We start from the raw sequence: 26560 nt of genomic DNA, 5'->3' as shown, positions 1-26560 counted from the left end.
CAGTAATGCTAAGTAAATGCTAAGTAAACTCAGATAGTTAAACAGTTCTCAACTAACCAGTTTTAAGTCTCTTTGTAGAACTCCTTTGCTTCACAATTCATCTTGAGACATAGGGTACATTTTTCTAAGACAACCCTGTGTTATAGGATGATATAAGATCATTCCACATTCAGAAAGCCTCAAACTTGGGTAAAAATTGAATATTTGGTCTGCAAGCTCTTCTTGGCTTATACAGGTGTGTCATAATGCTATAATTATTTCATTAATACTATGTGTTTATTCTGGAATAGTGTGTGTCCACTCTGAACATACATTTCCAAGGAAGGTACAAACATGAGTGCACATCTAAATAATGGAAATATGCCAATGGCCATTTATATTAAAGGTTTAGAACAGGGCATAGATAATTAAAATCTACCATTCTAAATGCCATTGTGTTAGTAAATTGTATAAACTATTCTTAATTGAATAAACATTTCAGATTATTTTTTTCTTCTTCTTCCTCTTCTTCTTGTTTTTCTTTTCCCCATAGTCTAGACTGTTTGTGAAAGAGATTTAATAGCAATGGAGATCTACAAAATTCTGTAAAATTATTCAGACAGCAAGACCAGAAAAGCTAGTAAGTGACTGGATGTAGTCAAAGTGATTCCACTTCCTGTGGACTCCTATGCGTAGGAATATATGTGTTTACCCCCCTTAAAAATTAGGTGCAAATTTAGTTACAATTTGGTATATTCTAAGATCACGTTGTGTAATATTTCTTTCTGCTTGATCAGACTTAAATACCCTCATTGACATCCTTTGAACTGCACAAAAGACTAACAGTCCCGGAGTGTTTAGTAAGCCTCAATTTAAGTAGGAAAAATCTAGTGTAAGTTTAGGACTCTAGCAGAGAATTATACTGTATGAGAAGAGAATAACACAAAGTTCCTTTATAAGAGGACTAAAATGTTCTTGGTCAAATTCTGCATCAAGATTATTGCACAAGTATATACTAGATCTAAACACTGTCACTTCAGACTCCATCTCTATATTTTTTAGATATAATTTTCAACCTCTAAGTGTGTTTTAAACTTCGTGTAAAATATATATACAAATCTATTTGATATATATTCAAATGGTTGGTACACTTGTGCTTTGATTTGTTACAAGACAATATTAGCTACCAGATACTGGCTGATTACTTTTTCTTTAAAATTTAAATATCCTTAATTATTGCAGAAACTGGAAAGCATAAGCAGGAAAGCAATAACAGATTACTACGCAAATCCATATTCCACCTTGTTATTAACATTTCCTGAGTCTTTAATGCAAAAGTGAGGAATTAATCTTTCAACACTTCAATTCTTTAGTTTGCTACACCCTTGATTCAGTTATAAAATCATTGTGAGAAGGCTGCCTGCCTTCTAGGTTATTTCACCAATAACATATACAAAAAGTTGAGAGAAAACTGATCTCCTAACAGTCAGAATTCAACATACCAGTCTGAGAGAAGAAACCAAGATGGTAGTAAAATCTACTGTTGAAACTAAAACCAGGGAGATTTGGATTAAATATTAGGAGTAGATTATATATTAGGAAGAAATTATTTACTGTGAAGGTGGTGAGGCACAAGAACAGGTTGTCCTGAGAAATTGTGGATGCCCCATCCTTGGAAGTGATGAAGGATGAAGTGCACAGGTTGGATGGGGCTTTGAGCAACCTGATCTAGTGGAAGGTGTCCCTGCCAATGCCAAGGGGCTTGGAACTAGTCCCTTCCTTAGAGGGAGTGGGGAGGCAGGTGACCTATTCTCTGTAAACACCAGTGGTAGGACCCGCAGGAATGGTGTTAAGCTGATGCAGGGGAAGTTTAGGCTGGACATCAGGAAGAGGTTCTTCACTGAGAGGGTGGTTGCACACTGGAACAGGCTCCCTAGGGCCGTAGTCACTGCACCAAGCCTGTCTGAATTTAAAAAGCAATTGGACTGTGCACTTAGTCATATGGTCTACACTTTTGGGCAGACCTGTGCGGTGCCAGGAGCTGGACTTGATGATCCTTATGGGTCCTTTCCAACTCAGGATATTCTATGGTCCTATGATTCTATGAACTAGATGATCTTTAATGTCTCTTCCAACTCAAACCATTCTACAATTCAGTGATTCTGTGACTGAGTGGGCATGATACTGGGCAACCTGCTTCAGCAAGGACATTGGACTGAATGACCTCCAGAGGTCCCTTCCAACCTCAACCATTCTGTGATTCTGTAACAGACTAAAATGTAGCATGAATCATAAATTTGCAGTAGCCTTCATTTTACTACTTCTACAGATTGTCATTAAAATAGTATTATAACTGAGGAGAAAAAGAAAGTCCTTTGTCTCACTTTCAGCACAATCTTTCATTGCATTATCAATTGGAAAGAGCAAAGAGGAAAAAAGTGGGTGGGCATAGAGCTAAGATAGTTTATGGCCACATAATTTTAACTTTGCTGAAATGCTATTAATACACATGTAGTATACAGACTAGTCTGTAGTATTTATTGAAACCAGTGATCAAAATTTTTTGGCCCTTATTTGTAGAGTTCTTGCACAAGAACTCTTGAATAACTGTTCTTGAATAGCTTCACATGTGAATAAAAGAATGCCTGTTTCTACCTGACCTCTTCCTTTTAGAACATTCTTCTTCCACAGCAACAATATCCACACTGGGAGTTCTTCAGCAACAGTTTATATGTTAATAATTTACAGTTCTACTTAACGTGAAGTATCTTTCAAACATTCCCTTAGAGACAAAAAAAAAAAAAAAAAAAAAAAATCAAAGATATTCTTGAATAGTTAGGTTTATCCAAAAAAATAAAATAAAGGGGGGAAGGGAGGAAGGGAGAGAGAAGAGGATAAGGAATATAAGTTTAGATTTCAATTTAATTCAGAGGCAGTGTAATTTAAGGTTTTCTGATGGTGACAAATTACCATTCCTCTTCTAAGATAAAAATTGAAGATTATTTCTGTAGACTCTCTAAAAATATATAAATTCTAACCAGATTGCAAAAAGAAAGCAGCAATATTTTGTCTTACAAAAAAAAAAAAAAAAAAAAAGTCTTTCAAACTCAAAACTGAGCTCACAGGATTTCACATAATAAAGAAAATATTATTACTTTAGTATGGACAGAAGAAAAAAAAAAAAAAAAAAAAAAGATTCTAAACTTATTCAAATTTGAAAGCCAAAAGTGTCAATATTTCTAAATCCAAATTTGAGGTTAGTAAACAAAAGCTACAAAGTTATTGCACAGATGTTATTTTATAAATTAGTCTTATACACAGGCAATTTTGTAATTTGTTTGTTTCTTTGTCCTTTTGACTATAAGGGTATATTATGCACACATATATGCACATTAATTTGTGGGGATGGGAGGTAAACTTCATATGTATCTACTATCTATCTACTACTCCATAAATAAGAACAGGACTTGGAAATTTAAAAATTTTCTATTTCTGTAAGCTTTAATATTTTTAAATGATTTTTCAGCAGTTATCAATATCATAAAACAAACAAACAAAAATAAATGTTCATAACCATTTGCAGATTCCTGACAACCACTGGCTGTTATTCAAGTATAGTACTTGCTTAAATTCGTCCATTCAAAGCAATACTGTATTTTAATACTACTGCAATTTCTCTATCGTGTATTTGTCTGGACACTGACAACATTTATCTTTTTGTTGTTGGTGGTGGTTGTTGGTTTTTTTTTGGTTGGTTGTTTTTTGTTGTTGTTGTTGTTGTTTGGTGGTTTGTTTGTTTGTTTGTTTGTTTGAGTAGCATCCAGCCAAACGAGTAAGATCTTGGGAGATCTATTTTCAAGAATATCTAAATCAGACAGGTAAAGAAATCCTTAAACTGGACTTCTCTACATTCATCTGTAACCACTTATTTCATAATTGTATCATTAACTTCAAATACAGCTATACTTGTAGAGCTCCTTTTTATTTTGTCCTAAGGAAATATTTCTAAAATTGACACATGAAGAATCTCGGCATATGGATGAAAGCTCTGTATCTTGTGTTTAATGTTTGCAGTACATAAACACACCATCCTTAACAAGGCATCACAATCTTCATGACTTTCCCCATTAAGATGATGTCATTTAAAGATGAAATCATACTGCTTTAGTTTGTGGAAGTAGTGAGCCAATTATCCTTTTGGGCTTTGGACTTTCAACTACCCCACTGGGGAGCTACAGGATCATTTTAAATAATAAACTTTCTTACTAAGAGGTAATGATGAAAGTGATCTATCGATCTAACAACGGTCAATAGATCTTTCTTGTGACACAGGAATGTTTCTCAGCAGCAGAGTTTAATTACAATATGAAATTATGCTCTCCACTTTCTATGGTCTTAAAATAGAAGTTTCCAGTTTCTAAATCACTAAAATCACTAATATCTATGCCCAGAAGGATTTTTTTTTTTTTTTTTTGATGAATAAGATAAAAGATAATATTACCTCCAAGTTTCTAGGAAATATTCTCACATTTCTACCCTGGCTGCATATATTCTTTTGAGAGAAGCAATACAAGAAACTGAAAGTTGTATACAAGCTTGTGTAGCTATCATGCACATTTCAATAGGCCATTAGCTCCGCTGCTGGCGCAGACCTCAGATAACTGAAATTATCCAGACTGTTTAGTATTTTACCTGGAGACCTCCAAGAATAACGTTAAGCTTTTAAAGTAACATTCTGTTCTGCATAAATGCTGAAATTATATTATATAAAGACTGTGATGCTTGTGTAGAGATGTTCTACCTGGATTGTATTGACATCTTTCTCCAAAAAGATAAATGAGCTGTGTCTTTGTGACCCCGCTCCAGAACTGTATTTCCACATTTTCCACTGCAGAGCTGAGTGATTACCTTTGGCTGAATACTGCTTTGCCGAGTGCCATATACCATTTGTTATTTACATCATATTTAGCATGTGTTTTAAAATTCTCTTTTCCTCTGCTCTAATTATTTTATTCATATATGAAGAATATATTACTTGATTCTTAACTTTCTTTGTCTTAATCTCCAGTAACAGCACTGTAACTCAATGATATCATTTTATATATTCTATACTTATGCATATTACAGAAAACATAACATAAGAACAGCTGTAAAGTAGCATCAAAAAGACCTATTTTTCCAATACACACTACCCTGTTTTCAACACAGTGTAATAGTCAAAATTTAAGGGAAAGGGAAAAAACAAGGCAAACATGGAATAACTCTTCCTCTAGTTTCTTTGATTTTCCACAATTTAGGGACTTACAGAGCCAAAAGTAGCAGTAGTATCCAGTGGTGACCTTTCTTCTTTAAACATTGGTAATTACTGAGAGGCTAGGGGCCAGAACATTCACAGGCAATGAATTACATGTTTTTCTTATTCATAGTACATGCTTCTTTTCATTTCTTTTTAATACATTACCTGAAAACATTCAAATTGCCATATTTTTGAATAAAAAGTGAATAACCATTCATTAGTCTCCTTCCTCTGTTGTTCATGACTTTCTAGATTTCTAGAAAGATTATCTCAATAGCATAAAATATTTATATATTTATCTGTTCCTTTCCTAATAACATATATTGAAAGAAGGTAATGTTGAAACTGTCTCTGAAAGAGATATGACCTACTATCATTTGCATTTTGAGATTCATAACATTTCTTATTATGAAAGATGGGATTACACCTACATTAAATCTTATGCAGAGAAAGATAAAACACATATGTCTTGAATCATGTAGACCTAGTTAAGGTAAAACACTGTTCACTTATGTGAAGTTATAGCATGCCTGAAGCCCATTACCCCAGGAATTTGCAGCACATTAAATTTAAGGCACTTTTGAAAATGGAAACTTATCACATTTGAAAGGTTTAAGTTGTTCCCTGTTTGCATAACTGACCACAGAGTTGATAAGAGAAGCAAAAAAATACAATACAATAAATATAAAAAATAAAATGTTTCCTACTGAAGAAAGATCATATATAAAAAAAAGCTAGTAGTCTTTACAGAAGAAGTTTAAACATTAGTCTTAGCTCTGAAATAAACTTTTTCTTCAAAAATGTTTGCCTGTGATATAAGTCAACCTAAATGAATATCTAAAAGTCTCAAATTCTGCTGAAAAGCAACTGATTTCCAAAGAATATGTAAAATTTAATTAAGAAAAATCTAATTATAAAATATGCACTAAAGATGTTTTTAAAAAGCAAAAGAACGGTAATCCTCTATAGTTCTAGCTCAATATCAATGCAAACATAAAATACTGTACTAAAGGTAGATGTTTTAGAACTCTTAATGTGCATCCAAAAATCTTAGTATATTAATTTCCTTTGCCAATCCTGACAGAAAATCCTTTTCTTCACCAGCACAATCATCTTTCCTAACTGAAATATATTTCATTATCACCCAGACTAGTGCCTTCCATTTTTTCTCTCATTCTGCTTAGCACAAAAAGCTCAGCTATCCTTAGGATGGAAGCAAAGCCAATATTTTCTGGTTTTCAGTATTTTTATTTTCTGCCAAAGTAGACAACATGAGCTTTCATGTATGACTTCAGCCTCAGAGTTAAACAAGGTCTAAAACATAGGCTAATATTTAGTCACTTTCTTTGGCTTATTGTTTTTAAAAAAATATGGTTCAACAGGAGGATTCATGGGAATAAAATACATTCTGGCTCTCCACCTATTAACCATATTTGTGAAGATATCCATGTGGGTAATCTTTTGTGAAAATTGGGTCTAATCATATATTGTAGTAATGAAGACCCTCTATCTCTTCAAGACTTCACTAGTTGCTCTGCAAAGTACTGTACAGTGCTCAAGACTTAGTACAGCAAAGGCTGGGAAAAAAACTGCCAGTATGCTAGTTGTAGTGTCGTAGTTTTAGGCTGTCAGTTCAATAGAAATGAACTTTAATATGATCTTCTGATTTACAGTACTACTTGTTGCACCTGGCATTATTAGCATAAGCACCTTACAACAATGTCAAGGTAGGCTGGAGGTAGAACATGAAGGTGGTTCTGGGCAGAAGCAAATTCACTCTCTAAATGAAGATTTCCCTCATGCTATCACTCCATTGTAAAACAAGTTGATGTGTTAATGAGTACCATTTCCAAACCCTTAGCAGCTGTGGGGTGTGGAGAGTTTGAGGGAGAATGGGGGGGTAAATGCATGACAGCATGTTTTAATTTCATTCACAGAGTTTAGCTCTTTTTTTCTGAGGATACGATATTCTGCACTGTCCTCTTTTTTTTTCTTTCTTTTTTTTTTTTTTTAAACTTCATGAGTATGCTTGACTGTGTTTTTTGCTGAATTTCACAGCTTCATTCTTGAATTTGTTTTTGTTTGTTTTCATGAGCATTTTGAAAATATTCACAAAGATCACACTACGTGAGAAGAGTTTCTGCCACCTTCACAATTCCTTGCTATCCCATCCTCACACTATTTGTCAGGAAGCAGATGGATAGTCCTTATGAGACCTTCCATCAAAGACCGCTGATATACCCTCAGGCAATTCTCCCAGTTTATGTTAAACAACAACTCCAGAAAAGGAGAGATTCTTCAGCTTTTTTTTTTTTTTTTGCTTTTTTTTTTCCCTGCATTTGGGCAACCATCACAAGAAAACTTACGTATGTGCACACATTCACATAGGCCTGCAATTATAAGACTATTGCTGCCTAGTTACTTTGTTCAATTCACAGATATACTGTGTCACCCTGATGGCTGCTAAAAATAAATAAAAATAAAGGGACCTACTATCAAACATCCAATAATCTATTATTGAGTATATATTATTCTATAGTGAAAACATTGCTGTTTAGCTTTGTAAATGTTTAACTAGAGTGGAGCAGCTTAATTTTCTGTCCTTATAACCATCAGATGTGTTTTGATGAATAAGAAACCCCACAGTGCAACTCCAAAATAAAAAAGGAATTTGGAATGGTGTGTAGTAACAGGGGAAAACAAGGCTTCCAAAAGCATGCAATACAACTTTCTATAGAAGCAATCCTACTAGCAATCTAGAAGGAAACAGTCAGGAGAATAAATGAAACCAATGGGAAAACAGCTAGATGCAACATTTCTATCCAACTGAAGCACCTTCCCATGAAAAGAGTGGAAAAGGCTCAGTAAAGCAACCCAAGCTATGTTTATATATATATGTACCACATATATATAGATATATATGTATGTGGTACAGTCTAACCTTAAGTTTAGACAAATACAATGCATAATGAACATTAATGATCACAAAATGATACAACTGCATATTTAAATTTGAAATACCCAATGTCTAGAAACAAAGAGTCACAAATGGGTAAAATTGATGATGTTGCGATTAGCTAACACTGATTTGATATTTAAATGTGGCTTTCCTCTGGATAGGTAGGTTTAAAAAGATATTACAAAATTGGATTAATACATTTTCAGACATTTTTCTTAGCCATATCGCAGTCATAAAGTTTCTGCAGGCATTTTGAATGTTGTGACTGATAGAGTCTGCTGAGATCTGAAAAGATAAGTTTTAATGACAGTCATATTTTATAGCCTTTCCTTCTCAAGGACATTCAAACTTATAGTAGTGTTGAAAAAGTGTTGCACGTTTCTTTCCCAAATTTCCATCTTCCCTCAGCTGTTTACAGATGAAGCTTACCACCTCCCCTGAATTGTCTCTGTGTACATTTGCTTCACAGTTACAAAAAGATCAAATGTGGGCATAAATAAAATATTTAATAACAATTTTACTGTTTGCATGGTATATATAGCCTTTGTAGGTAAGACATTGGATTTGGAGTTTTGTTTTGTTGGTGGTGGTGTTTTGTTTTGTTTTGTTTTGTTTTGTTTTGTTTTCCACTAACCATTCTCAGTTCCTTTCTGTGTTCTGCATTTTCATCACTTAAGGCATTTAACACACCTGCATTATTGTTCTCAAACTACCTGCATGCGACCTATGGATTCTTTCTCCCTCCCCCTCTCCCCCCCCCCAACAAACAAACAAGCAAACAAACAGAGTAGCGTATTCAGGGATATCTGGAGACATGTCTAAGTAGTTCCTTGTCTAAAATAGCCCAAGGTATGAAGGTGAGCACCAAAAAACTATTATCCAAAAATCACACTTCTCTGAAAATGGACTCACACAAAAATACAGTTTTTAAAAATCTGCGAGACATACTCACTCAGTGCATAATATATCTTCTTTAAAAAAAGAAAAAAAAAAAAAAAAAGAAATCCACTTTTGCATTGTATTAGTTATGACCAGGCACTGGCCTTATGTTTTGTACATTTTCAGTTGCCAGTTTCAGAGATTGAAATACTTTGACTAGAGTGGCTGTGGAGTCTCCTTGTCTGGAGATATTCGAAACCTGCCTGGGTGCCATCCTGTGCAACGTGCACAGGTGACCCAGCTTGGAATGGGGTTGGACTAGATGATCACCAGAGGTCTCTTCCAACCTCAACCATTCTGTGATTCTGTGACATATCAAATGGTCATTCTTCTGTGAACAAGAAAGACACATATATGGGTGCCATATAACACCAGAAAGGCTAGATAGTTCTAAGCAAGTATAAATACTAAAAAAAAAAAAAAAAAAAAAAAAAAGCGTAATTATTAACTGGAAAAGATAATTGTTTTAGGTTCTTCTTTCAATTTGAATGAAAAAAATTACCCATATTTGTACAGGAAAATTTGGTAGGTATAGTAAGCCATGATAAACGTAAATGGTATTGTACAATAAAAATCAGAGAAATTATAATTTTACAAATTAGATTCCCTAGGGTTGGTCCTTGTTAAGCAACAAAATATGAAGCAATAACAATTATTTTTTTATGTAATAATTGAATGCATGCTGAAAATTTCTTAAAAGTTCTGTATGAATTTTACGAACAACTTTCAGTTTCTTAAATGAGTAAAATGTGTATAACAAGATGGACATAAATGTTTCAGTTAAAAAAAAAAAACGTTAAAAACTTCTATGATCCAGCATTTGAAGAGCAAATTATTGCTCTGATTTAGAGCACTCTGATTTTAATTTCCCTAATATTCCTTTTTACCTAATTCCTTAAGGAATAGGCAACATGGAATTTCTTTTCAAAGATTTATCTGGTTAGTGCCTCATACGATAAATGGTGCTGAATAACAGAAAAGTTTTTGCTTTAAAAAATAAACTCCTTTTACAGAATGTGTAAACTTCATGTGCTTCATTGTTTTCATAGTTTTGCAATGTTTATTCTGCAAAATAACTTCTATGGGGCTCCTGGACCATAGTATCTTTAATCAGTGGGTAATGGGTTTTAACCCTTCTTGAAATTATTACATTGATTTTTTTTATAGTATATTGCTAAACATTGTTAATGAAAACAAACAAAAAAAAGACAAATTCAGGTGTAAAAACAGTGTAGTGCAATCTTAAAAGATAATTGAAAAAAAAAATCAAGGAAAGGCAGATTCTGTACTGAGATTTTTAGCTAATGCAAACAGCAAAAATGGTTTGACTTGAAGAGCACTATATAATTTCCTCAACATAGCTATGGATCTAGTCGTGTAACTCTATCACAAACTTTTCAAGGCAATGAGTATATCTAGAATAAATAGGTTTCTATGGATATTAACATAATTGCTTAGCTTTAGCATTAGAATGATATAAAACATTTTTTCTCTAAACAGTGTCCAACAACATACAACTCTGATTCTTATTTAATTTTGTATTAACATAAGACACTGACCTGAATGAAAAGTTAGAAAAGGATCATACCTAAACTGTACTATAATTTATCTTATTTCAATATCTGACCCATAAAATGTAGCTGTGAAGGACTAACATGTAAGAAACTTTACCCACTGCATGCAGATTTCATATCAATGTAAAAATAAAAACACACAACATAAATCCTCTTAGCACTATCAATGAATATATTTCTCTGACAATCTAGGTTGCTTGTATTGACTGAAGATCAAGTACTGACACTAACAATATAGGTAGGAATAGAAGATTTGTTCTGTCTCCAACTAAAAGAACTACTTTCTTCAAGGTTTTACAACATGAACTGTTGAGGCAGGACTTAAACTATTTGATTACATGTTTAAAAATAAAATAAAATAAAATAAAATAAAATAAAATAAAATAAAATAAAATAAAATAAAATAAAATAAAATAAAATAAAATAAAATAAAATAAAATAAAATAAAATAAAATAAAAAGCTGAAAGTTGAACATTGTGAACTATGAGACTCAGATATTTTATGTAAATGTATCATGCTTACTACTTTTGGTATTTCTTTTATTATTATGGACTATTCAGTATGTCATGTACTAACAGTATTTTTTAAATAACAGCATAAATATAAGCTGATCCATACAGCTGACATATGTTTAGTTAGTTTTTCTGGTTGATATAACTGGTATATATTTTGCTCCTGGAGAAGTATAAAAGCCCAAATGTTCAGTTATAAAGGAATCCTTAATATATTTACCCAGCTTATTACGTACTAAGAGTGTATATGCACACAAATGTGCATTTTAATAAAAGTGTTTTAAATTCAGCATCAGTTACCTTATGACAAAAAAATAAATATAACCATACTTGAAAGTAATACTTATTTTTGTATCCAGAGATATATAATACTTAATTTGAAATATTTTACTGGAAATAGAGAAAGAGATAAATGCGAAGATGGCATGCTTTTCAAAACCTGGAGTAATTCTGTATCTTTTGAACCAAGCTTGATAAAGTTTGCTCAATAAGCTTCTGTAGAGTAAGCAATCAGATAAAAACATATCTTCACAACAACAACAACAACAACAACAAAAGTCCATATTTATAGAACTGATTGTGATTACCTATTGTGAAAACATGCACCGCTCATTTGCTGGTGAGATTTGAGAAGAATGAGTGAGCATTCTGTTTTGCCATTTTTTAATTTTAATGTCAGGAACAAGCTGTTGAGTCATTGACAAATTCATCTTTCCCTCTCAAATTCCTACCTGAGAATTTGAATTCAGTGTGGCAATAAAACTCAGAATCTGGGGAGAAAAACAAAACCCCAATCCATCCACCTTCATTTCCTCTATATAGCTGATTTCAGGAAAAGCAGGGTTCATCCAACCTTAGTTAGAATCATAGAACCTGAGTTGGAAGGGACCCATAAGTCCAACTCCTGGCACCACACAGGTCTACCCAAAAATTCAGACCATGTGACTGCACAGTCCAAATGCTTCTTAAATTCCAATAGGCTTGGTACAGTGACTACTTCACTGGGGAGCCAGTTCCAGTGTGCCACCACCCTCTCAGTGAAGAACCTCTTCCTGATGTCTAGCCTAAACCTCCCCTGCCTCAGCTTGACACCATTCCCACGGGTCCTATCACTGGTGATTACAGAGAATAGATCAGCGCCTTCCCCTCCACTTCCCCACGTGAGGAAGCTGTAGACTGCAATGAGGTCTCCCCTCAGCCTCCAGGCTGAACAGGCCAAGTGACTTCAGCCGCTCCTCATGTGTCTTCCCCTCTAGGCCCTTCACCATCTTTGTCACACTCCCCCGAACGATCTCCAACAGTTTTACATCCTTTTTTGTACTGTGGTGCCCAGTTTTGCTATGCAAGAGTGATCCACTCTAAGCCAAGCTTGTCTAATCTTTCTCCCAACTTCACTCTCTATATATTGCAGAGGAGGCCTAAAACTTGGCTTGCACTAGAAGTTTGGGTTTTAGGTAGAAAAGAGGCCTTTCAATTTTTATTTTTCCAGAAAGCTCAGAAAGCCAAGATTTTTCAAAAAGGAATGATAAAATAACATTATCATTTCCCTTTTAACTAGTTAAGTAATCATTCTGAATTTCACCTATTGCAAAAATAAGGAAAAAAGAGCGAAGGAATCAAAAGATTTTTTAAAAGGGGGGGGGGGAGGAGAAGGATGGGGTTCTTCCAAAATGACTTTGTTCTTAGATAAAATAACTTTACATTTTCCACTCATCCATTGAAAACTACAGCATGGATCATTTGGTGCTAGATTTAGCTACACCCTTTAAATTCAGATCGGTTGTTATATGACTGGGAAATATCAGAGACATCCATTAAAATATTAAGATAAAAGAAAAGAAGATAAAAAATCAATCACACATTGAATTAAAAAAAAAAAATAAATCTTGAAGTCTACTGTACAGATCCTGGAGTTATATTATATTCTCCCTGGACTCTTCGGTCAGCGTTACTGAGTTATAAGAATTAGTGACTCTGACAAACAGGGTTGTTTTTGTTTTGTTTTGCTTTTTTTCATACTGAATCATCAGTAGATATTTTCAACATTCCTAATTTAACTGACATTTAAATCCTGATAATCATTTTATTGATAAACAAGTTTTAAAAGTTTGAGAATGTAAGTACAAATACAATAAAATAGACATTTAGCAAAAATGTATGACTCTACTTTCCCAAATCTAAAGATGAAATTCTGTCAAACCCATCAATTAATTAATCTTCTGATGTGTTGACAACAAAGTTTTATTATTTAAGGACCAGCTTTTTTATCCAAAGGCTACAGTGTAGGTGTGCTTCAAACTATCCCTGCCATAGACATCAGTCACATTACTACCAAAGAACTTGTTTTTCTTTAGCCCAGTCAGAAAGGCCTAGAAGTGGAAGCACTTTAAAAATATATGATCTAAGAATGTGTATTTTATTTGAAAGACACATAACTTCTAAATCTGCTCATACACGAGTTATTCTATTTCAGTAGCCTTTTGGAAAGACTACAGAAGAATAAGTTTCAAGATAATCTGAATCCATTCTAATCCAAATCACTTGCAAAATTTTATCCAAATATATCTTTGCAGCAGGTGCAAAAAGATTAGTCTTAAGCACCACACCCATGGGTCAATTCTAATTCTTGCTCCCTGCCCCCCCCCCCCCCCCAGAAAAAAAAAATGTAGTTTTAATTCGTTAAGAATTACCTTTTAATGAAATTAAGAATACACTTTTAGAGCTTCTGTTTAGTGTTGTACATAGTATTAGAACATCACCTAGTTTATCCAGAGCTGGCTGAGCTCCAGTAATTGGAATAATGATCATTACATGTTTGTTCTGTTCTCTTTGCATTACTGAAAGCTCTGGCTGTTTAAATTGAAGGCACTATATAAACCTAAGACTATTATTACTGTAGAATAAAGGACCCAAAAGACTCAGAGAAAAAAAGCACAAAATTATAAGCATTAATATGATAGTGATCTTTGTTTCTCCATATTCCAATTCAGACGTGACTGCATAATGATATTATGTTATCATATTGTTTAATCTAATCTTCCAACAAACATTACAGCATAACGTTATAAAAAGCTTATTCGGGGAACATTAATTTGCCTTGCAGATTGCAGAGTATGGAAATAAGGCACCTTCTAGTTTCTCTTTTCCGTTATTGACAGAACTTCTAGTAATTGCTCCTCTGGAAGAGATTAGAGAGAGTGAAGGTTAAAACTAAGAAAGAGAAAAGGTAAATAAGTTAAGTAGGGGACAAAGACCTGCAATTATTTGCAATGACTGCAAAATATTTGATTTTTTTTCCTAAAGCAAAAGGGTATTTTCTCTTCTACAAAATAAAATGAATTAAAATAAAATAAACTCTAATATTTTAGTTTAGAGAATGCTAGTAAATCTCTTTTTCTCTGTGTTCTTATCTCCAGTGACATAAACCATTTCATTTGTCGACAACATTTAAATAGCAGGTATTATTTGAACTTTGCATCACTTCAAAAGCCAGGTAGCAGCCAGAAAATAGTGAGTTATACTTCTCACCACCCAATCTATCGGACAATTGTGTGAAAATTCTTTACAAAGCTGTTGGTGCTCCAAACACCGGCTGAAATGATCTGGGGATGTTCCAGACAGTCCACACGAATGAAAGCTTTCTTAACCTACATTAAATCTTGATAATACAATAATGAGTCTTTTAAAAGGATCATTCTAATTCCCCTATCTAGTGCAATAAAGACTGTATACAGCTAATCTGCTTTGCCCTTTCAATTAAACTCGTCCAGGACGTTCTACGTAGTCAGCACCCTGAATGAGTCATTAAAATTCTCGTTCTGTAAGAGTTGTGTGCAGCGCACTGTTGTTTCTAAATTCCATTAAATCCAAATGGTCTTTATCGCCCCATGACCACTGTGACTTCAATCAGCCAATTTAATTACCTTACCAAATTGTCAGCAGAAGCAGCAAAGAAAAACAGGAAGGGCTGTGACGTTATCAAATTGAAATCTTCCTCTGCGCTGTTTAATCTGGAGCAGTCAATAACAATGCTTCTCACCTCCTTGCTACCTTCCCGAGGCTCTTAACCTTACTCTTCTTTCAAAGATTTCTGCTGCTGTTTATAAGACTGATTTTGAACTCGTCTCCGTGAGGATGTTAACACGTATTGAAAGCTTCTTGTCCTTGGCAGTAAAATATTCGTTGGCTCTAAGTGCTGGAATTACCAAACCACGGACCTCTAGGGCTGCTACAACAAGTGTTTACTTTGCAGATATTCATCGCACTCTGGATCGGAAGGCAGGCTGCTGCCTTCACGACCAAAACCAGCTATGTACGTTCTCTCGTTTCTCTCTTAAATACACGCGGAAAGGTTGCATCCTTCCACGAAAGAGTGCCAGTGCAAAATCCAAAGGAAAGAAATTGCACATCAAAGAGATCTAATGCATGTCCATTCCGGTAAATCTCTACTTGATCACCCAGCGGCTATTTATCACTTGAGCTTGTCTCATAACCTTTTGCAGAGGCTTAGCTCTCACTGCTTTTCCACGTCTTTGCTGGCTTTAGATGGTAAAAATGGTCACCTGAACCTTTGAAACGTATAGCTCGACAACCACCGGCAACTGCACAAGCCATGGACGCAGAGAGCTGGCCTTCTCGCTGGTTTTGCCAAGCCCTGTCTCGGGAAAACAGTTTTGTGGAGATAAACTCAATCCGTTTGAGCCAAAGGAGCTCAGTTAAGTAGTATGGCAGATTACACCCCTGCCGCACCTTCACGAGAGAGGTTTCCAAAGTGCAGAGTTTCCCTCTCTAAGTTCCCACAATGGATTTGAAAATTAGGTCGTTTTCTATTCTGTCCCAAAGATTACATGATCATCCATAGCTCTGCTTTGCAACTATTTTAACTGTTTTCCTTTTGTGTAGTAAAACGGGAAAGTGTTAAGTTTTGTAATGATTTGGTGCGTTGGCTTTGTTTTTCTTTTTTGTTTATCTATTTTTCTTCAGAAAATAAAAGGTCAACAGTAGGAAATTATTTTGTGAAGAGTTCAAAACTCTACCTTCATTCCTTGAAAAGTATTCTACCTCTTTCCTCTTGGTTTTATTTTGTTTTTAAATTGGGGGTAGGCGAATCCTCCTTCCCTTGTGCCCCCCTACCCCTTTTTATATATATAATACATTCTAACCCGCAACACTCATCTACCTTTCTCATCTGCTTGAAGCCAGGATTCACTGGAAATACCCATAACGCCAAATCAGCGACGAGGCAAGACTACAGACACGGGCCTCTGCTTTTCTTTTCTTTTTGAAAGAGCTGAAGTAAGGAGAAAAAAATGCCCGGTAACGTGGGGAAACTCTCAGGGAGCCAGTGGGCTCCCTGAGGAGGAGATCCGAAGTCCTTCGCACACTTTCACTTGAGTTACCTGAGGGGGAATTAGGAAACGCAAGGGCCAAACCTCTTTCACCTCCCGCTCACTGTTCCATATTCAAACCTTTGATGTAGGGAGGACGGGCAGGGTTTTGTTCCGCATTGTCTTCGGCAGCAGGGACAAGGCCCGAAGCGGGTAATTTAAATAAAGAGTATTTTAGAGTAGTCCAAAGGAAGTAGAAAGCATAGGAACCGGGGAGAAAAGAGGGGTTTTAAGTAGCCCGGCGTCTTACTGCCTTGGACGAGACGAGTAGGCTTGTGTAAACAGGTGAAGAGTTGCTGATGGGTAACAGCTCTTAATGGCTTGTTCATTCAGCCTCTTGAGTGCTGGGGTGCCCCGAGGGGAGAAAAAAGAAGAAGCGAGCGGGGCCCGGCGGGGCCGGGGCTGGGGAGCGCAGCAGCGGTACGGAGCGGCCCGGCTCGGCCCGGCCCGGCCGCGTTACCGGGGCTTCCCGGGAGCTGCCGTCGGGCTCTTCCACGGGAGCAAAGAATGGGAAAGCTACGAAACGCGATCCCCGATAATGGAGCGGATCCGCCGACGGGCACAGATTGGGGCTTTCGTACGGTGCCAAATGATAAGGGAACGGTTTCCATCATACTTAGCTACGGAGAGACAAATGCTAGGCAGCTGCTTTTCTCCTTTCTCAAGCTGGGACCCGGCCCTTTATCCACATTAGTGGTATACACTTAGGTTTAATTTAGCAATGTTTTTTGTTCTTGTTTGAAACCCTCGAGTGTGGTGGGTACAAGCCTCACTCTCAGTAGTCCCTAGGCTTGCCCGTGGGAAGCGATTCACAAACGGCAGAGGAGGGGGACTGGCCGCAAGCCCCATGAGGTGAGGTAGCACTGAGGAAGGGTGGTGGTGTGATGCCCAAATACCACGTTGCCCGCCTCAAGTGCCGCCAGAGAGTGACTGATGCCATCACAGCAGCCTCTCACCATTCCTGCTCCACAAAGCACGGACAAAAATAACCTGCTGCCTTTGACCCAGGCGGCTCGACTTCCCTGTGTGGTTGCTAAAAGGTATGAGAGTGAGAGAGAGAGAGAGAGAGAAAGGACGTGCTGGCTAGTCCCAACAATGACAGAAGCCGTGGGAAGGACAATGCGAAACCACGGTGGTTAATTTGCACAGGAGGAATGAGGGGGCTGCAGCTCTGGCAGGTTTCAAGCTCTCCCCCGTTGCCATAGCGCTGCTGGCTGAGGAAGAAGAACGGGGGCTGGCAGGCTGCCTTCTGGAGGGAATCTCCTCAGCCCTCGCTTCTCGGGAAGGACTCCACGGGAAGGCACGGGCATCCCGGCCTCCTGGTCGCAGAAGAGACAGATAGCACAAGGAGCCCGGAGGAGTCGGCAGGGAAATCCCCTATCAGAAATAACCAAAGCTCTTTCACAGAACTCCCTGTTCCTTCCCTCCTCCCCGCCATGCCCTACGCACAGAGATGTCACCCTCTGGGGAAGGGGCTGGGCGGCTCTGGCGGTCAGAGTCGCTACGCACCTGGACCAGGCTAAACCCAGACTCCTCACAGCAGGGATGTGCAACAGGCCCGGCTGAGCAAGGGGAAAACCTTCCTCGGGCTCTCTTACGTCTAAGATCTCCCATACTAAAATAAGCCAAACAACACTCCTTGCTTCCAAGCCTCACAGCTGGGTTGGCGACATTTCTTTTTACAGACAAGAAAAAGGAGTCCGTGCTTCAGAAGCAGGCTCATACTTCGCTGCTACAAACAATGAAGTGAGCGTAACCCGTTAACCGACTAGATGACCCGGAGGCAGTTCGGAAGGGAAGTTAGCCTAGAAAAACACATTCCTGTGCCACCATGTCACTGGGTGCTGGAGTCCCGCTGCACCAGCCTCGGGTGTCAGGATCATTGCCAAAATGCTGCTCACCAGGGCTGTCTCTACAGGTACGTTGGATCAACAGTTCAGAGAGGATGCTAACCTAAAGGAGGAATGCTCACCTCTTTCTAATGGTGTTGCCGGGAAGATACTTGTTTACATAGCTACCTTTGAGATTAATTGAAGGGTCCTGGAGACCGACCCTCGGCTCCGGCTATGAATCCCGGTCTGGGGAAGGACGGACAGATGGACAGTGCCAGACCGCAAGCAGCCCCGGTGCTAATTTCACGGCCATGACTATGGAGCAGACTGAATGCAAAATAAGCCCCGCAATGATATACGGACCCGTTTAGCCATGTCCAAAGAAACAAGCATTCCTGAAGACGGTTGCTAGGAGCAACGTGCCTTAAGCACCACCTTTAGATCAGATGGAAGCAGAAAATAAGTGCTACTAGGAATTCAGCACACGAGATCAGTAGCAGCCTGGTGACTTTTTCATCATTACCAACCTTCCCCACATAAAAGTGCATGCGGGGGGGAATTTAAGCAAAATTAGAGGCAGACCGAGGCGCTACTCCCAGGCGAAGACTAGAGCTTTTAGTGCCCCACGGAAAGGGTTGTAGCGGCTGCTAACAGCGGCCACTGCGAGAGCAGGTGCTTTCCTCCCTCCAGCCACTCTGCCGGCAGGCACAGAGGATGCCGCTTGTCTGGGGATGCAACTTTCGGGATGCCCCCTCGCCCGCTGCGCCTGCGGTGTCCGGGCGGGCGCGGACCGGGCGCGGGGTCCCGCCGTGGGGCCCAGCCCGGAGGCGCTCCCCGGCCAGCACATCCTGGCTCGGAAGTGAGGTTAACTTTCCCTTCCGTCCTGCCCTTGCTTGCTGTAAAACTTCTGCAGAGGATACACAGCGGCCGAAATTCCTCCCTCGCTTGCTTTCTTATGCACACGTACACACGCGCGGACACACGCAGAGCTCTTAAGGTTAGTTGCATGGTCCGGGTGGGATAGTCTTTAAACTGTGAAACCGCTCTGCTCACCTTGAAATTTCATTCCGATAGATGTTTTTTGTTCTCCCTTCTTCCCTCTTTTTTTTTTTTTTTAGGGGTTAGGAGGGGGACATGTTGGACCTCTTAGAACTTTCCCCGCGTATAAAAGCCGTGTTTTTGAAGAGTTCCGTAAAGACTCTTTCGCGATCACGGAACAAGGCATAAACCATCTCTTGTTTAACCCAAAAGGCCACCGAAGTGGCAAACGCTGCCCGGGAAGCCAGCCCGCAGGTCTCGCATTACAGCGTCGCGCCCATACGGAGTCGGCTCGGATGGAGCAGGGACGCGCGACCGAAACTTAACAACTAGTTGACAGATTTTAACTGATCAAGCACTGCGTTAGCCGTGCTTTCCACTACTATGGAAACAAAAAGGTACATTACGAGGAAGCCACGCAAGCTCCGCAGAGCCTTAGGCAAACGCGTTTGCCAGTCATTTTTCTCTCCATTGTTATTATAATTATCATCACCGTGCCGTTACTACGGCTACAATGAGCTGCAGCGACAGAAAAAACACACAGCAATTCATCCCTCCGGATGCAAAATGCACAGGGACTTCGGTGCTTGACTCCGGTAGCACGTCCCAGCTCTCCCCCTGCACCCCCTTCTGAGTCAATCCTACGTAAATCGCATTCAGGCTTAAACGCACAATGAAAAAGTGTCGGGAAATCTTACCAAATCTTAATACATGTGTAGTTCCTTGAGAATATCCAATCCACAGTAAGCAAAGAAGGAGTCTAGTGGTGCATCTGAAGACTGGATTAGTTAGAATAGGGGAAATAATCTTCATGATGTTTCTATGCACACACGCGCTGCCTTACTTCCCCCTTCTAAGCCGTCAGGTTTCCCGGTAGGGTGAGAATGAGGATACGTAAACTGATGGCCCTCAGACACGATCACGGCATGGTCACAGACAGAAGAGAGAGTCTACGCTTCCCAAACCCATTAGCAATCCCTGCATGTTCTTCATTCACTGCGCCAAGGAGCAACCTTCAACTGCAAGGAATGGTGGGACATCCATGTTAGTCGGGGGAGAATCCTTGAGAAATCCAAACACACACAATGTCCAGCCGAGTAAACCTGGGAGGCAAGAAAGGAGGAAAATCAATAGGTAATCCAGCTCGAGAAACCGCTGAGGTATCGCCACATAGCGAGAGTCAATGAGCACCAGCCGTTTTACTGGCGAAGCTTTTGCCGTGCTCCCATTCTACTGCACTGCTGCACAGCTTCTGACGCGAAGCCAAGATTAAGTGAGAGAAATTGAGATAGCTCTTCTCGTCTTAAGGCTGCCTGCCAGACAGCCTTCCCAATTCCTATTATGCAACCGATCTGATCGCCTAGTGTTCTCAGAGGAAAAAAAAAAAAAAAAAAAGCAGCCCGGTTTTACATACGTGTTTTTAATTGTTATTAGTATTTCGGTTGTTCTGGACAATATCTGTAGGGATCTGTGGCGGGGGGTGGGGAGGGAGAGGAGAGGGCTGTAGGAGAGAAGGGAATCGGCTTTATAAAAATCAATTCATGCATTTTAATAGCTGACAGGCTGGGTCGAAATCACTTAGCTTTAGAGTTGTGAAAGAGAAGGCTGACAACAAAGTCGTGCAGGTTGTCAGAGCAACGTTTAGGCTAAAAAAAGATCTTGATATTCACTAACGTTCACTAACTGTTGCTTACTCACTTTAATGCATGAAACAGGATAAATGTGATAGTTTTTATATTGTCTGTCCATAGGAACTTGCCCCGGACTCAGTGATTACGGAGCACCAGCCTGCTTCTGCAAGGTAAACAGGAACAGATAGCGCTACAACAGCCTTGTTGCACAGACTTGTATTTCAGTTTCGCTCAACTTGCTTGAAATTTCAGTATTTTTTAAAAAGACGGTGACTTATGGATTTGCCTGTTTGTATTTTGCACTCTATTCTGCCACTTTTTTTTTTTTTTTTTTTTTCACACACAGCTTTCCTTTCACTCTAGTATTATCGAAGTATTGCTGTTCCTTCCTGTACTAAGAGGTGCATGTAGTTTGTCATTTTGTGGTCCTCAGTGAGAACAATAGCACTCTCTAGTTTGATAACGGGATACTGAGTTTATATCTGCAGCTGCAGCCATTGACTTTTGTCTTTTGGCCAGGTGTTCCAAAGAAGATAAACTCACTCTCTGGACTACTTCAGATTTTTTTTCGGAAACACAATCAGTTATGTGCTTGTGACCATTAAAATATGTTGAACCAGGACTGTCAGACTTTGCAATCTAAGTGATGCTTTTGCTGAACCTACTTAAACATTATTACAAATATTAAAAGACAATTCCTAGATTCCCCACAAGGAAATGAATTCATTTTATTCTATATTCTGCCTACAGAGATCTTTTGTCTCCTTTATCTCCCTCGTTGCCTTTTATTACCAAAGAAAATATCACTAAGAGACTTCCCCCACACATACATATAGATGAACACAGAATATACCTGACCTTACAGAAATAAATACCAATGATGCCAAGCTAATGAGAATAGTCTGTGGAATCTATCAGAAGGAGAGCATGGCAAAGGTGAGTTCCAGTTTATTTTTAAATGACATCTGTGTATCTTGGAAATGTAAAGAATTTAATTTATTACTTTTAATGTTGGTGCTTTGTATCCCTGAAAGTGTTAGCAATTCACAGTAACTTTTTTTTTTTTTTTTATCATTATGGCTTATGATTTTCTCTGCATGCATTTACTTAAAACACTGTAAAATGCTGATGAAAAGAAATGTACGTTCTGTGAAGGGATTATTAAACATCATCGATTTTTTTTCTTTAAGATGGAGGCATAACTGCAGTGTCAAAAATAAGTATCATGAATGGCTAGTTCTGCAGTCTAGCAGGGAATTCAATCAGACGATTTGACTGTTGGAGCACTTTAAAAAGAACACCTAGTGTTAAAAGCAAGGATATCTAGCGACTCCTTCAGTTCACACTTAGAATATCTCCTAGGAAAAAAAAAAAAAAAAAAAAAAAAAGCACAGATCGAGATGCTCTTTCTTGTATTTGCATTTTTTTTTCTGTTCTACTTGTTCATATTTTATCTTAGTCCAAGGAGAAATAAAACTGACATGCATGAACACTGTGAACGTTCTTTCCTTCCTCATCTTTCCCGTGGTGTTACTGAAATAAAGGACATTAGGCATCTTTTTAATTCTGACTGCACATATGTAGCTTCCTGTCAAAACTGTATTTTTAATTTAACTTAGCACTGGTAAGCATTTCTGAAAGCATATGATTCATCGAGAGCTTTAGCGCAATTGACAAGACAAACTTTGGGCAAAGCGACCCCTTTAATCAGTCTGATTTTCTGAGGTATCTTTAAATAAATAAATAAATAAATACAGCTACCTGTAATCAACCCCAGCAGAGCTCCTAAGATTTCCTAACTCACCCAGGCATTGCTCCCACACCTTGAATGACAAACCAACGTATGATCAATCCCTTGCACTGCTAACCACTCAGCTGCCCCCCGGACCCTCCGACCGCACGGATAAGGCTGAGGCCGAGTTTTTCCCTTTCCTCCACCGACGACAGCTGAGCGGCACCACGGACAGAGCCCGGCCCGGCCCGGCTCGGCTCGGCTCAGCTCTGAGCAGGCTCTGCTCCTTCAGCACCACGGAGAGCTCTGCCGACCCCGCCGGCCAGCCCCCGCGTCGCCAGGTCGCACCAGGCGTCCCAACGCCCCCGCCAGTCATTTCGCGACACGGAAAGAAAATCGCGATATGCCACAGGCACGTCTGGTAGCCTGGGCGATGCCAGCTGGCCCGCTGCCTTGTGGCGGTTTGTGGGATCGGGAGGAGTACCACTCTCCTCCTCTGAGATCACCATCGCCTAATGCCCTGTGCCAACGCCACCCCTCCCTTCGTTCACATCCTAGCGAGCTCGTAGTTAATCGAGATTTACTTCCCCAAGAATATCGGTTCCTTATCAAAAAGCAAAAACTTGCAAGACATAGGATGTTTGGAAGTATTGAATATGCGGTGACTGAAGACTATTTATACACTATACAATTAACTACAGCCTCCGACTTCACCACCCTAGATTCCTTTTCTCTTGATCGGACTTTAGCTTCTTTTATTCTTTGTGAGAGGGAAGGGTAATCTTTAAAAACGTACTTTGGTCCACCCTCCAGAATAATTTTAGCATGAGATCAGGAAAATGTCCTTAATTCCTTTCATATTTCCTTCCCTGTGAGACATACAGTTCAAAGGTTGGAGATCCCTAATCAAATATTCTGCTGGAGAAGCTGGTTTTGTCTCTCGGGGGCTTGTCACCACTGTTATGCAGGTCTTTTCAGATTAAAGTCTTTATGAAACTGCCCTCCTCACTTCAGTGATCAGCAACTGGAAAATCTACAATTCCTTGTCTATACGTTTTAATTTCTTTTACATTTTGGCCATCTATATTAGGCATAGTGATAATACATTTTTAATACACAAGGACGATGTTCAAGTGAAGCTGGTATGAAAAATAGCATTCCAGCTATAGGGGGGAAAGGAGAATAGATTCTCTAAGGCCTTTAAACCTTTTCCGGCTAATAAAAGCCTACTAAATTCTTTGGGTATGTGTCAGGTATAAATGGTGATCTTATGTACCTAATGTTTCATTTGGAAAGGAGAGATATGTGATTCTGATTACCTTATTACATCAGGCACTTTTTTTTTTTTTTTTTTGCTTTAGAACATATTTTCATGTGCTGTTATCATAATAAAAGTTAATCCAGTTCCAGCTAGCTGCCACCTACTGGGATGTATAGTTTTACCATATCACTTTAAAAAAGAAATGGCTTTCATTTTCAGGTCATAGCTATGTCTCTAAGAACAGACAATAGGGGTTTTTTATATCACTTATTCTACAGTTTTGTCCTCTCCCAACATCAACTGATATAAATTTCGCATGTATTTAACAAGTGACCCCAAAGCTTTGTTTTTTCGGGCATTTTTTGGCAAATTCTTGCAAAGACTTGCATGCCACCACGGTCCTCTGAGTGTTGCAATCTGGAGTGAGGAGAGCCACAGCTTACCGCAACACCTGACCAGCCTCTCCAGATCAGACAAGTATTGCAGCTTTGCTGACAAAGCAGTAATACAGTCCTCCCTTTTTAAAGGTTTCCCTAGGTATTCGGACGAATGTTGATATTATCATTGAAAAACACATTGTGGCCCACTTGCACTTCACTCCCATCAGCTCTAAAAATCATAGGTTCTCCTCTGTCTGTTATTAGCTCAGTCCAAATTTACAACCAAGTTTCTGCTACGCTGATGATTAATGACATTTTAAGATGGTAATTAATTTTTAGCTAGCGGAAAGACGTGCATTCTAATTAACGAACTGAGTATGCCATAGATTAACTTGTTCAGGCACTTTGGGGTATCACAGCAATGCACTTTCCTAGCAGGTTTTAAGCAATGAGAAGAAATATTTATGACATTATCTGCAGATCAGCCTTTCGTCCCTTCAGTTTTCTTTGGGCTGGGGAAGCTGTGAACGATTTCGGAGAGGGAGGAAGGATGTTTAACATTCTCCACGCTCTACTCCACCAAAAGTTTCTAAGGAAAACGTGAAGAGAGGTTTCATTATAATGTATTCTTTCCTTCTCAGTGCGGAAGGGCTCTTGCAGTCATGCCGCCACGCTGTAGGCAGGAATGTCTTGCTTCACACAGTGTCGGCTCCCCGGCTGGGTTAGCGACGGATGCTTTCCCAAGGAATGCCGAATTTGTTCAGAAATGAACCACCGGAGTGCCGAGCAGCCGAGAGGTGGGTGCCGGGGTAGGGCCAGGAGGAGACCCTACGGAAGTAGCGACTCCTGTCCACCCACAACTCTAGGGAAGTTGCAGCCCGTTTCTCACCTCGCCTCCCCCTAGCGAGGGGGGGGGCACCGCCTCCAGGCTCTCGTCTCGGCCACCCCGAGACCGCGGGGCACAGCCCGGGGCTACCGCGGGAGCCGGGCGGGGGGCACCAGGGGGGCTACACTGCCCTAGCCCCTCGCCCCCACTTCCCACCCTTCCGCCCCCAGCCTGGGGCTGGTGCGAAGCAGCGCAGGGTGGGGGGAGTGAAAGGCGACAGAGCCCAGCGTCAGGATCCGGCCAGCCCAGCTGTGCCCGGGTCCTCCAGCTCAGCGCCCCCCTTTGCCCGGAGACACCTGGCCGAGGGACAGCGCAGCGACGGTGCTTCCCCACCCGCCGCCACCGCCCCCCCCGCAGCCCCTCACTCGCATGCAGCCCCTCCGGCCGTGGCGGCTAGCCGGAGACCCCGGGACATCATCCTACCTTGAGCTGAGAGAGGGGAAGCGGGGAGGGAGAGGAAGGCGGAGGCGGGGGGAAGAAGGGCGGTGGCAGGACGCCGGGGGATGCCCGGGCTGCGGTGCAGCCGGCGTCCGGGCACCACTGACGACGGCGGCAAGCGGCGGCCGAGGGAGGGAGGGAGGGAGGGAGGGAGGGAGGGAAGGAGGGAGGGAGGGAGGGAGAGAGCGAGGGGAGGAAGGAGGGAGGAAGGAAAGGAGGGATGGAGGGAGGAGAGGAGGGAGGGAGACCCGCCTCCCGTCGGGAGCGCTGCACAGCGCCCTTTAAAGGAGCAGAAACCCGCTTTCTCCGCGGCCGCCGCTCCGCGCTCACCGCAACGCCGAGCCCCGCGCCGGCGGCAGGGCTCCGCGGGCGGCCGGCGAAGCAGAAACGCTCCCGGCTCTCCCTCCCCCGTCACCGCCCGAGGGGCCGAGCTCGCAAGGAGGCGCCCTTCCAAGGCATGAAAAATCTGATCGGGGTCCCGCAGCCTGTTTTGCAAACACAGAGGTGTGTGTGTGTGTGTGTCGGGAGGGCTTTGGCCCTCCAGGACGGCGCCCAGCAACCCCCCCCCCCCCACCAACCCCGCTCCATCTCGTGCCCATCGGGGTGCCAGAAAAAGTCCGGGTGCCTTTGGCTGCTTGCTCATGGTGAACCCCGACTACCTCCCCTTCCCCCTCTCCCCCAGGCCTCCTCTTTCCTTAGGCTAGCGGGGACTGAG

The 26560-nt window shown here is 40.2% G+C and overlaps 1 protein-coding gene across 1 annotated transcript in view; it reads right to left on the bottom strand.

The window, feature by feature from the left end:
- The window catches only part of GRIK2 (glutamate ionotropic receptor kainate type subunit 2), a gene marked incomplete at both ends in the record, with an annotated part of 394793 nt that extends 374463 nt beyond the window's left edge, over positions 1–20330 (bottom strand). The window contains one exon of the mRNA XM_084284092.1: positions 20216–20330. Within this exon, the coding sequence (XP_084140218.1) occupies positions 20216–20330 (115 nt within the window). The remainder of the gene's footprint in view (positions 1–20215) is intronic.
- Positions 20331–26560: the final 6230 nt, after the last annotated feature.

Source organism: Netta rufina, assembly GCF_964035555.1.
Source record: "Netta rufina genome assembly, chromosome: 3".
In the NCBI taxonomy this organism is placed as follows: domain Eukaryota; kingdom Metazoa; phylum Chordata; class Aves; order Anseriformes; family Anatidae; genus Netta; species Netta rufina.
Note: the sequence above shows the minus strand (reverse complement) of the source record. Positions and strands in the feature narration are given on the sequence as shown.